The sequence below is a fragment of the Caretta caretta genome, chromosome 6 (genome assembly GCF_965140235.1).
Source record: "Caretta caretta isolate rCarCar2 chromosome 6, rCarCar1.hap1, whole genome shotgun sequence".
In the NCBI taxonomy this organism is placed as follows: domain Eukaryota; kingdom Metazoa; phylum Chordata; order Testudines; family Cheloniidae; genus Caretta; species Caretta caretta.
Window position 1 is genome coordinate 100,717,796 of NC_134211.1, and position 13,601 is coordinate 100,731,396.

Below are 13,601 nucleotides of genomic sequence, written 5' to 3' on the forward strand. Positions count from 1 at the left end.
ACCCTCCTGACGTCCAGGGTGTGCAACCTGCATTCCTATTCCAACTTATGAAACTTCGGGAAGAAGGCAGGTAAGTATATGTCCTGGCTGGTAAGAAACTGGGAAACTACCTTGGGCAGGAATGCCGGGTGCAGCCGCAGTTGGACCTTATCCTTATAGAATACCGTATAGGGTGGTTCTGAAGTAAGTGCCATGATCTCAGACACCCTGAGGGCAGATGTTATCGCAACCAAGAACTAAACCTTTCAGGGAAGTCCCATGAGCTGTGACGGCACAAGATTCAAGTCCCAGGGAGGGACAGGATCCCGGACATGAAGGTAGAGACCCTCCAAACCTTTCAAAAACTGGGCCGACATGCTATGAGCGAAGACTGACCTGCCTTGGAACAAAGGATGAAAGGCCAAAATAGTGGCCAGGTAGACCCTGATCGATGACAGGGACAAACCTTGGAGTTTGAGGTGCAGAAGATAATCCAGGATCGCCTTCAGCGAGGCCCAGATACATTGTTCTGAGGCTCTACACGTGAACCTTTTCCACTTGGCCACGTAAGTCACTCTGGTGGAGGGTTTTCTGCTACCCAACAAGACATGTTGAACCCAGGGAGAGCATTCCATTTCTTCTGCATTCAGCCATGCTGTCAAGTGCACCACCACCAGGTTTGGGTACAGAAGACTACCGTGGTTCTGGGACAACAGGTCTGGCCACAGAGGGAGCTCCAGTGGGGCAGCTACCAAAAGATCCAGCAGCGTGCCGAACCGGTGCTGTCGAGGCCATGCGGGGGCTAACAGGATAACCTTCTCCCTGTCCTGTTTGATCTTCACGAGGACTCTATGAATCAGACGGCACTGGTGGAAAGGCATACATCAGGGCCCCTGACCATGGGAGCAGAAAGGCATCTGATAGGGAGCCCTTGTCCATCCCCTGGATCTGACAGAACACATGGAATTCTCTGTTCTGCATTGACATGAACAGGTCAACCTGGGGAGTCCCCCCACCTCTGGAAGATTACGCTTACCACCTCCGGATAGAGCAACCACTCGTGGCGAAAGGAGGAAGTCCTGCTGAGGTGATCCACCAGCAGGTTCCAGGCGGATCTGGTTCCAGGCAGGTGCGTAGCTATCAGACGAATGGCATGCCATACATAAAAATCACAAAAACCTGAGAGCTTCTTGACAAAGAGCCGAAGACTGGCACCGCGCTGCCTGTTGATGTAATACATCGTGGCGGTGTTGTCCATCAGGACCTGCATCACCTTGCCCTTCAGGTAGGGCAAGACCACTTGGGAGGCCAGGCAAACTGCTCTGAACTCCCTGACGTTGATGTGGAGGGCCAGATGATCTCACAACCAGCAGCCCTGAGTGCTCAGTTCACCCAGGTTGGCTCCTCAGCCCAGGTCTGAAGCATCAGAGACCAGGATCAGCGACGAGGATGTGGTCACGAATGGGACTCCTTCCAACACCAATCCAGGGTCCACCCGATGCGGTCCAGCACCCTGACTTCCCAGTCCAGGTTGTGTCTGTTGGGAATGTAGACAGATGCCAGGCACGCTTGTAGGGGCCAGAGATGGAGCCAAGCATGGCTGACCATGTACACACTCACAAACATGTGGCCCAACAGCCACAGGCAGGTGTGAGCCATGGTGCGTGGGTGGTTTCACATGAGAGATCAGGTCCAACATGGCCTGAAAACACACTTCTGGAAGGAAGGCTCTGGCTCACGTGGAGTCAAGAACCGCCCCAATGAACTCTATTCGCTGGACGGGCATTAAGGTGGATTTTTTCTCGTTTATTAACAGGCCCAGGTTGCAGCAAGTGGAATGCACCAGATTGAGGCTCCTCTGAACTTGCTCCCAAGACCTGCCCTTGATGAGCCTTTCGTTGAGATACGGCAAGACCTGGACCCCTCAGAGTCTCAGGTAAGCAGCCAATGGCACCATACATTTTGTGATCACCCTGGGGGCCGATGAGAGACCAAAGGGCAGCACTGAGAATTGACAATGGCACCCACCCACTAGGAAACGGAGGAAGCATCTGTGACCTGGGATTATGGAAATATGGAAATAAGCGTCCTTTAAGTCAAGGACAGTATACCAGTCTCCTGGATCCAGGGAGGGGATGATGGAGGCCAGGGAGATCAGGCAAAACTTCAACTTTTTGAGACTTGTTGAGTCGACACAGGTCCAGGATGGGTATGAGGCCCCCTTTTGCCTTCAGAATTAGGAAGTAGCAGGAATACAACCCTTTCCCTTTCATGTCCCAAGGGACCTGATGAGGTTCAACAAGAACAAGTGCAGAGTCCTGCACTTAGGACGGAAGAATCCAATGCACCGCTACAGACTAGGGACCGAATGGCTAGGCAGCAGTTCTGCGGAAAAGGACCTAGGGGTGACAGTGGACGAGAAGCTGGATATGAGTCAACAGTGTGCCCTTGTTGCCAAGAAGGCCAATGGCATTTTGGGATGTATAAGTAGGGGCATTGCCAGCAGATCGAGGGACATGATCGTTCCCATCTATTCGACACTGGTGAGGCCTCATCTGGAGTACTGTGTCCAGTTTTGGACCCCATACTACAAGAAGGATGTGGAAAAATTGGAAAGAGTCTAGTGGAGGGCAACAAAAATGATTAGGGGACTGGAACACATGACTTATGTGAGGGAGGGAACTGGGGATGTTTAGTCTACGGAAGAGAAGAATGAGAGGGGATTTGATAGCTGCTTTCAACTACCTGAAAGGGGATTCCAAAGAGGATGGCTCTAGACTGTTCTCAGTGGTAGCAGATGACAGAACAAGGAGTAATGGTCTCAAGTTGCAGTGGGGGAGATTTAGGTTGGATATTAGGAAAAACTTTTTCACTAGGAGGGTGGTGAAACACTGGAATGCGTTACCTAGGGAGGTGGTGGAATCTCCTTCCTTAGAAGTTTTTAAGCTCAGGCTTGACAAAGCCCTGGCTGGGATGATTTAGTTGGGGATCGGTCCTGCTTTGAGCAGGGGGTTGGACTAGATGACCTCCTGAGGTCCCTTCCAACCCTGATATTCTATGATTCTATGACCTCCTCCACTGCACTCAGGCACAGGTTCTCGACCCCCTGAAAGAGGAGTTGCTGGTGAGAAAGGTCCCTGAAAAGGGATGGGAAAGAGAGGGGGTGGCAGGGAAGGGCAGCTGAAAATTGCAGGGTATATCCCCAAGATATTATGTCCAGCATCCAGCAGTCCAAGGTGACCTGCAACCAGGCTGAATGGTAGGATGAAGAAGGTCAAGGAAAGGACAGCGTGGATCCAGGGAACTGACTGGGGCATCTATCTTGATTGCACCTTCAAAATGAGCACCTCTGGCCCTCAGGATGCTTTGCTGGGCTGGACTGCATGAGTGAGTGGGAGGAGGATGGGCGGTGACAACTAAAACTCGTGCCTCTATCCCTTCTCCTAGCAGAACCCGACGAGGCTGCCAAAGTCTGGGCGGTGGGGGCGGCCAGAACTGCTTCCGTGCAGACTGCAACATATTCGTGCTCAGCGAGCAAAGAGTGGCCCGAGTGTCCTTCAACCCATGCAGTCTCGCATCTGTTTATTCAGAGAAGAGACCATTCTTATCAAATGGAATGTCATGGATCGAGGTCTGCATCTCTTGGGAAAGGCCAGCGGTCTGAAGCCAGGAGCTGTGCCTCATAACCACCGCTGACGCAACCAACCTAGCCAATGAGTCCACTGCATCTCATACCATTTGGAGGGAGCACCTAGCAGCCGCGGTGCCTTCCTCCACCAGGATGCCTAATTCTTGGGCCAAACCCTGTGGAAGGGACTCCTTTAACTTAAAAGTGTACCTGCCCAAGAGGGTCTGATGATTCGCCACCCGGAACTGCAGGCTGGCAGTGGAATAAATTTTCCTCCCAGAAAGTTCCAGTCTTTTGGCCTCTTTATTTTTGGGTGTTAAGCTAGTGTGCCCCTGCTTGTCTTTTTCGTTGGCCACAGAGACAACCAGTGAGCCCAGCGGTATGTGGGTATAAAGGTACTTGAACCCTTTGGCCAAGACAAGGTACTTCTTTTTGGTCCTTTTGGAGGTGAGAGGAATGGAAGATGGGGTTTGCCAGAGGGCCTTGTCCAGTTTGAGGACCCCGTCATGCACTGGTAGTGCAACACAGGCCAGGTTAGAGGCTGAGAGGACATTGAACCAGGTTTCCACCTGCTCGGACATCTCCATCTCTAGGCCCAACTTCTCGACCACCTATCAAAGTAGGGCCCGGTGTGCTGGCCCTTGAGAGTCCTGTGACTGCCTCATCTGGAGATGAAAATGATGATGACTGTACCATCGGGGGAAGCCCTGGGACATCATCCCCCGTGGGGGCTAGAGGTTTAGGGGTGGGTGCAGTCTCTTCTACCCTGACGTCCAAGCGCTACTGGCGCACCGAGCTCTGTGCCATCACTGCCGCCAACTGTTGTTCCAAGGCAGCGGCAGATGAGTGGTGTGAAGGGGGCACTGTCATGACCAGCACATGTGCTCCAATAAGGCCACTGCACAGGCCATGCTGCCAGGCAGTGCCGTCGATGTCAACACTGCCTCAGGAACCAAATCACGCCGGTTGAATCTGGGAAAAGGGCTGAACTGCCCTTCCATGCTGGAGGAATCCCCTTCTGGTGACCACAGTGGGGCCACTGCTGCCTGCATCTGCCTGCTGATCATCGCCACCAGAGACCAGTGCCTGGAGTGAGAGGATCAGTGCTGGTATGAAAGGGACCGGTGCCGGGGGGACCGGAGTCGTGATGGGCAGTGCTCCCACGGGGCAGGCGACCAAGATCTGTGCTGAGAGGATGACGGGCAGGAGGGTGAATGCTGCCGGTAATATGGAGACTGGCGCCTCCCCTTTGGCAATCCGTGTCAAGATGGTGGGGACCGTGATCACCATGCCAGAGATTGAGGGCGAGCCCCAGAGGATCTGGGCTGTGACTCCGGAGATCTGTGGCATGGCGGAGAGCTCTGCCTCGTCTCAGGGGATCACCGATGCTCCACTGTCTCCTGAAGGCTCTTAGCGGCTGGCTTGCCCTTGTGGGAAGCCTTTGCCATTTGCTGGCGGTGCAGGTGGAGGCTTCTGCTCTCTTGGCACTGGGGGGAGCTTGGGAAGGTGTCTCTTGTCCTTCATATGTAATTTCCCCAGCACTCAAGGCAGCTGCTGCGGGGGTCACTTACAGATATAGGCCTGTTATAGTCAGTGCATGGTTTCAGCCTGGGGTGAAATCCCTGCTGGGACTCTAATGTCTAACTACACTTAAAAACTACTTAACACTATTATAAAAAAAACTATTTAGAAGGTCCTGTTAAGGAAAAGTTAGCACATGTGACTCCATTTTGGTTTGGGGCCCACTATTGTTTAAATGCCAGCACATCATACACCAGGAGGAGTAATCCTTAGATATTGAATCCCTGTGAAAATCCTCCTCCTTGTCTCCAGCCTGCCTTGACTCCCAGTATCTGGTTTTTGTCAGTCTCTAACTCCCTGTCTCTTGGCCTTGATGTGAGGCCTCCCATCCTGATAATAAAAGTTACTGATGCATGGCTTTAGGACCATGCTGTGTAATTAACATACTGGTATAGCACGAGGAATGCACCAAGCAGGGATAGGTGGTAGATAAGACAAGGGTTTGTTTATTGGCTAAGGTTTCCGATGCACGAGGGCAACATGCTTTGCTAAAAGGTATATAACCTTTGTATAATCTGCATTCAGGGTCCCCTCCTGGCTAGCAGGGGTAACCACGCTCGAGCGTAATAAACTTAGTGTCTTTTGGGAACTCTGCAGTTGTGGACTTTGTTTCTGTGCCTCAGCCTAGGTTCGAACTGTGCGTGTCCTACCAGGTGTAATTCGCAGCACTGGTGTGCGTGTCCTACCAGGTGTAATTCGCAGCACTTGTGTGCGTGTCCTACCAGGTGTAATTCGCAGCACTTGTGTGCGTGTCCTACCAGGTGTAATTCGTAACAGTCCTAAGAAGAGACTAAACTGCTAGCCCTTACTATGCAAGGAAAGGCGCTCTGACTAACCACCACGGGTAGTAAGAAGGAACTGAGAGGCCATAGGGCCGGCAGCACCTGATATACCAACACATGAACACGGCAATCAAGGGGGCACCACATCTGGCCCTACGGATACCACTAAGGCAAAAATCTTCAACAACTGCGCATATGGGCACGCACATACCTAGAATGAAATCAACATGAGCAAGCACTCAAAGAAGAAAAGATGGCTCTTGCCCCAAAGATCTTACAATCTAAATACGTGACAAGAGACAACAAGCAGACAGGATGAATACAAGATAACTATGAAATAATTATGATTAGCATAACTAACGGTCAAGCACACCATCTGTCTAGTAATTGAAAAAGTGTTCTGTATGCACCATGACAGGAGTGAGTTTTCAGGAGGGATATGATGGATGACAATGTAATGGCTACACTTTGATATATAAGGGGCAGCATGGAAGAAACTGTGAAGCTGTTTGAGGAAAAATCAGAACCATGGACAAAAAGGCTGACAATGTTGGCAGAGCAAAGGTGGGGTCAGATGCTCAACATCAAATAAAAGTCTACAGGTATGGCAGAGTTAAGTTGTGAAGGGGCTTAAAAATGAAGACACGCAGTTTTTGTTTGTTGATGAAGAAAAGGAGAAAAGTCAAGCTGCCATCAGGAAGAAAGGTGGCTCTGTGAGTTAGTAGCCACCATCCTCAATGAGGGCATCTTGGCTTCACCCTCAGTGGGAACAATGGAAGGCAGTAGACATTTGAAAGAGAGCATCTTTCTGATAGCAACCTGCAGCTTCACACCAGTGGAGGGAAATCGTAAGAGGCAAATTCTGCCCTCAAATATACATGGAGCTCTCAATAAGACAGATCCAAATTATTTCTGTATTGGGTCCACAATCACTGAATATTCAAATACTCACTTCATCTGTAAGAAACTCCTTACTCAGACCAAAGTCTGTCAGCACAACATGGCCATTAGAATCAAGTAGAATATTCTCAAGTTTTATATCTCGATATATAATGCCCAACTGCAAACAAACATAAAAACAGTAATATAACATTGATCTGGAAATGCTAAGATATGTTAAAGAATGTTTCTAAATTTGGATCTAGCAAAAGTGATTAAAAATCCCAGATACAAAACTATGTTAAATTCTCTCAACCTTCACTAAATTTAATCAGTTTTTTAGAGGTAAAATATGTTACAATAATGTTGTAATTATCCCAAAAATAATCACCACAAACTCAGTAAAATTCAAAGTTAAGGTTAAATTTAAAAGAAATCCAAATATGTTAAGGTATGGAAATACACAGTTACAGAATCCAAACCTCAACTCCACCCTGTCATGACATTATACTATACAAGTATAAATCCATAATAGGATTTGCAGTCCCAGATTATAATAAACTGATTTTTAAGAGCGATTTGATTATATTTTTTTTGTTCACAGTATCACTACAGGGCAGAGTAATGTTTTTTGGATGCTTGACAAGGCATTATCACAGCTTAACACCTCTAGATTTCTTTTAAATTTAAAACTGAACTCTGAATTTCCTTGGTTTGTAATAGTTCTTTTTGGGATCATTACAGCATTCTTTTTGGTTTTACCCTTAAAATTACTGCTATGCACTCTTTGCTTCAGTTTAACAGTTTTTAGCCTGGGACTTTCCTTTTTTTCTTCTTCTTCCAATTAAAATTTTTATAAATGGTCACTAAACAAGAAAGCTAGAGAGAACATGACTATGCAATCTAATGATTTTGGTTTTTAGATTGAACAATATGCTCTGGGTGCTTCATCCATTGAGGAGCAACACAAAACATCCAGAATGTATTGGCCAGGTCCCGCACCTCACCATTTCCTAACCTCCACATTCCCCTGCTTTTACTTACACATACCAATTTCCTTGGTCTATCCTGTGCTGCAAATTCCCTTGCACAACACCCCAGCATTTCCCCCTTGTTACAATTTCATAGAAATTGAGCGATCCAGTGCAAAGAAGAGATTTTGAAAATAAGTGTTTAGGATTAATAGTGCCTATTTATTTTTTCTTCAGCAGAGGCTGAAAATTAATGTTCTTTTACAGAGAATTCCAAGATGACCTTCCGTCTTAAAATAGCTGCCATCTCTTACTGTTCTCAATGGGTGTGAAGCTCTAAGTTACTATTAGTAAAGATCCCTTGTTTCAAAATGGTGATTACTTCCCACTGTCCCCAACAAGCATGAAGTCAAGCTGCCATCAGAAAGAATGGTGGCTCTGTGAGTTAGTAGCCACCATCCTCAATGAGGGCATCTTGGCTTCACCCTCAGTGGGAACAATGGCAGGCAGTAGACATTTGAAAGAGAGCATCTTTCTGATAGCAACCTGCAGCTTCACACCCACTGAGAACAGTAAGAAATGGCAACCCTCATTTTGAAAGAGGGCGGATTGTGAAGGACATGGGCTAATCTGTATTAATTTATGAATACTCTATGTTTTATATGAATGATTGTTGAATGAAATAGGTACTTGGTAGCTATACTAGGTTAATGGGAACTGAATGCATAGGTTAGTTCATTTTAATACTAGGCTGTTCAAAAAACAGTCAGGAACACAAGACAATGAGTGCAAATAAGCTACAAAAACAGCACAAGAAGGCTGAGCAATTACCTGTAAATATCCCACTTACAGGCTCCAGCCAAGAGTTACATTGCTGTTCTGCCAAGGCTGGAACCTAAAGACCAAAAGGACACTAAACAGTTAAAGTGACTCTCTAGAGAGAAAGAGGTGTGAGTTGTCGGGGATGCTTACACGGAGCAGTCCAAAACAGAGACCAATTCTGTGAGAGGGTCTGACTAAGTTTTGCTATCTGGCTACCATCAGGGGAATGGTAGTCTAGACAGGCATTTGGACTGTTTAGTGGGCTCAAATTCTCTCTCTTACGCAGAGCGATGTTCCTATTGTTAAAGATAAGCAATACATTGTTTTTGAGAAGGTCACTGTATATTAATTGCTTGTCAAAGCCCTGAAGGAAAGACCTGCAGGGCTCAGTAAATTAGGCCTACTGAGTGAGAGGGCTGTGCACTTGGAGAGACTGAGAGGGGTTCCAGGTGCAGTTAAAAAGGTAACTGTGACACAGGTCTTCATGGAATTTTCTGTAGAAAAATACTGTTTTTCAGCCTCTGCTGAAAAAAATATTTCAGTTATGAAAAAACAAACAAGAAATGACTTACTCCTACATACATTTCTTCAAATGTAGGCAATGCATGAGATTTCAACATTTTAACTATATGGGAGGTTTACTCCATGATTAAGACCATTCAGGACCCCCAAAAAATCCAAAGCAAAGATTCTTAAAGGACCCATTTTAAATTTAACTTGTAAACTAATTAAATTACTTACTTGTAGATTCTGAGAAACAGCATTCTGTACTAAACGAGTGTTGTAATTTAGGGGAGTATACACTGTACTCTTCAGATATAAGAAAGTGGCTGAATCCCTACTTTTAAGTGCAAAACTGAATTCAACCTTAATAATGGAACCATCTGCTTCTATATACATAAGAATATAGATTCCTGACTGATCTGCAGATTATGTAAGATTCCATAAATACAATGCAGGAGCCAGTTATGCTACAGCAGGCTGCAAGGCAATTTTGCTCACATAAACTTCCACTCTCTTTGCATCATTAAAACATCAATTCATCAGAGACCGTGCTATTAGTATTAATACGTCTTACGCTCCTAAAGCTCAGGCTTCAAAGTTTCAGCCGGACACCTGCAGGGATCAGGAAGGGAGTCCCCCTCTCCCCCAATGTATTCTTGGAGGTTTGGGATTTTTTATTTAAATCTTCTTCTGAAGTATCAGAGATGGCCATAGCTGGAGATGGGACATTAAGCAGGATAGGCCAGGGGCCCAAGGAGGCATTGAGCATTCTGTCTCTCAGGTACTTGGGCTGACTGATTCTTGTTCAAATGCTCAGGATCTACCTGATTGCCATATATGGGGCTGGGAAAGAATCTTCCACCAGGTCAGATTGCAAAGGAAGTTGAAAACCCCCCAAGATCACTGCTAATATGTGGATGTGTGTCGCTTGCTTAATCACTTACAAACCATTGCAGGGGCCTCAAGCACTGGTGCACCTCAGTCTCTCCTACCCTCTGCCTGTGGCACATAATAGTCTAGTCTTCTCTGGGCTGTAATACTGTGATCTGATTTCGGTTGTTGGGTGGCCTGTGATGTACAGGACAGACTAGATGATCTGGTGATTCCTTCTGGCCTCACGCTCTCTGCCTCATGTACAAAAAAACTAGAGTCTTGGCCTCTACTCTATCACCTAGCCAAAATAAGGAGCTGAAAGTGCAAACATTTTCATTATAGCCTCTCCCCTGGGAAGAACAGGTGGGCTGTTTTACTGAAGACCACGAACATATATATTGTTCACTAATACCAAAATTTTCAAAACTTGGCTGTCTAGAGGTAGGCTCTGTGACAGGGCACTGTTAGTAGCTATAAACTACCTGGTCACTTAGAACTCCGTGGTCACCAGGTGTAGTTAAGAGTAGGAGGGACTTAGGTAGTTTGGGGTTGGAAGAGTAGAAAACAACACTTGCACCTGCTGGGAGCCTTATGAAGATAATTGGCTCACCATCTTGATAGCTCTGAGAAGAAAGCCAGCCATATAAAAGGCTAAGCCAGAGAGCAGGAAAGGGGCTGTACATAACTGTGGCTGTGTTGTGATTTATCTGCAGCATAAACAGCAATAAAGAGACACTTGGTTGAGGTACCTGCTGGAATTAACCATGTTGCTTAGTTCACAAAGAGGGCTTACCAGCCATGGTTTCCAGGATCTGAAGGGGGAGCTCATTCACAGGCCCCTAAATTTATATTTAGAATCTAAATGAAAGTGGCCTGATTTTTAGAAGTGCTGAGTCCCCAGAATGAATACTTTTTTCCTTGGTTTTCAACAGGATGATCATATGAAACATGTGCATAAAGGCAGTATGGCTGATGGAAATGAGGGTCTAGAACTGGAAACTACCAGTTACTGAGATGGGGGAAAAAAAAAACTTGAAGAGCTTAATTCGCTCAAATAGGAGGGAATGGATAATTTCCATCCCAGAACACTGAAAGAACTGGCACATGAGATTGATTTATTAAAAAAACTTTGCTACTAGATTAGCAATCTATTCAGGGAGAATATGACTGGAGAATAGTTAATGTCATACTTACATTTTTTTTTAAAAGTGATTTGGAAAATTACAGGTCTGTTAAATTAACCTTAGGAGTATGTCAGGCTTTAAAACAAATTGTGAAGAAAAGAATAATTAAATTAACGGAAATAAATGGTAAAGGGAATAGAATGCCTCACAGGTTTACCAAACGTAGATCATGCCAAACTAACCTGATCTACTACTTTGAGAAAAATAACTGATTTTTTTAGATAATGGAAAAGCAGTAGATTTAATATACTTGGACTTCAACACAGCATTTGATGTGGTGTCACATGGGAAATTAGTTTAATTAGGGAAAATGCGGATCAGTACAAGAACTGTAAGGTGGATAAGGAAATCGCTAAAGGGGAGGAAGCAACAGGTTATCCTGAAAAGCGAATTATCAGACTGAAAGGAGGTTACTTGTGGAACTCCTCAAAGATTAGTTTTGAGACCAATCTTATTCCTATTTATGACCTTAGCACAAAAAAATAGATGTGTGCTAATGAAATTTGCTGTTGATAAAGTTGGGAGGCATTGTCAATACAGAGGAGAATTGGAATATTATACATGGGGATCTGGATGTTCTTGAAGACCAGATTGGCAGAAATGGAATGAAACTCAACAGTAGAAAGTGCAAGATCGTTGAACTTAGGATCTAATAAGAACTTCTGCTGGCAGCTCATCAGCTTAAAGTGACGAAGAAGAGAGACCTAAGTGCAAGTGTCAGTCACAATATAACTATGAACCACGGCATAAGTCAGCTGTGAAATGCAGTTGAGAAAAAGGCGATATTAATAGGTTTCATGCAGGGCATTTCTAGTAGAGATAAAGAATTAATGCCATCGTACAAGGTACTGGTAAGACCTCATTTGGAATACCGTGTACAGTTCTGCTCACTCACGTTCAAGAAAGATTAATTTAAACCAAAACAGGTGCCGAGAAGAACTGCTAGGATGACCAGAAGAATGGAGGGCCTATCTTTTGATAGGAGATTAAAGAGTTTGGCTTGTTTAGTCCAGCAAAAAGAAGGCCGAGAGGGGATATGACCGCTTTTTAAAAATACATTACATAGTAAATACAGGGGAGGGAGAAAAACTATTTAAGCTCAAGGACAATGTTGGCACAAGAACAAATGGATATAAACTGGTCATGAAAAAATTCAAGCTGGGAAATTACAAGGTTTCTAACCATCAGAGGGGTGAGGTTCTGGAACAGCCTTCCAATAGGAGCTGTAGGGGTAAACAACTTACTTAGCTTTAAGACAACTAGACACATTTATGAGTGTGACTGTATGAGGGGGGTAGCTTACGATGGTAGTAGGCAGGACTCCGAAGCCCTGCGTCTCACTTCGGGTTTATGCCATATGTTCTTAAAAGCTTATTCTTCAGGGTTTCAGCCAGAGACTTGCAGGGGTCAGGAAGGGATTTCCCTCCCCTACAATGTATTCTGGTTTTTCGCTGTTGTTTTTTATCTCCTTCCTCTGAAATATCAGGATGGACACAGCTGGAGATGGGACATTAGATGGGGAGGTACAGGGCTCTGTGGTGGCACCAGACATTCTCTCTCTCAGGTGCGTGGCTGGCTGGTTCTTGTTCATGGTCTCACTGATTGCCACATGTGGGGTGGGGAAGGACTTTTTCTCCAGATCACATGGGCAGTGGTCTTGGGTTTTTTTCCACCTTCCTCTTCAGTGTGAGGGTGCAGGTTACTTGCGAGGATGATCTGGGTATATCTTGCTTAATCATTTCAGGAGCCCTCAAGCACTGGTGCACCTTGCTCCATTCTATTCTCTGCATATAACAGTCTAGTCTTCAGTGGGCTGTAATACTTTGGTTTAATTTCGGGTGTTGGGTTTAGTGTGCAGGTGCTGGATAGTGCTGGTGTATTGTGATATACACAAGGTCAGACTAAACAATCTGGCGGTCTCTTCTGGCCTTAAAGTCTATGACTTACAAATCCCAGTAAATTCAATGGGACATCTTTGTAAATTATGCCTCACTTAGGTGCCTAAATAGGAAATTGGGTATCTAATTTTAGGCCTCAGATTTGAAAATTTTAACCTATAATTTTAATGAAAGGAGACAGTGATAAAAATTGACTGCAGACATTTCTGTCCTTTATGCTGAAAGAAAATGAGAGTCATAATGACATTTCATGTGTGGAAAGAAGTACTATTCGAAATGGAGATATTCAGAAAGCAACAACCAATTGGCAAAATAACAAATACTGACTCTAGAGGCAGAGAGTAGACTCTAGTCTTAATCGGTGCACAGATACAACAACTGAATACGTAATAAAGGAAGATGTATTTATAATTCATTAAATAATTAATATTTAAAATTGGTGTATATAATCATGCTCTATATATTTAAACAAAAAAATTAAGTCCTTTTTATTTTTTATA

The 13,601-nt window shown here is 45.2% G+C and overlaps 1 protein-coding gene across 3 annotated transcripts in view; it reads right to left on the minus strand.

Moving 5' to 3' along the window:
- The window catches only part of RPS6KA5 (ribosomal protein S6 kinase A5), a 187,623-nt gene that overhangs the window by 110,884 nt on the left and 63,138 nt on the right, over positions 1-13,601 (minus strand). For 2 of the 3 annotated variants that reach the window (XM_075129833.1, XM_048852699.2), the window contains exon 5: positions 6,923-7,030. The exons of the other annotated variant lie outside the window; for it this stretch is intronic. In XM_075129833.1, coding sequence (XP_074985934.1) covers positions 6,923-7,030 — 108 coding nt within the window. The remainder of the gene's footprint in view (positions 1-6,922; positions 7,031-13,601) is intronic. 3 annotated transcript variants of the gene reach the window in all.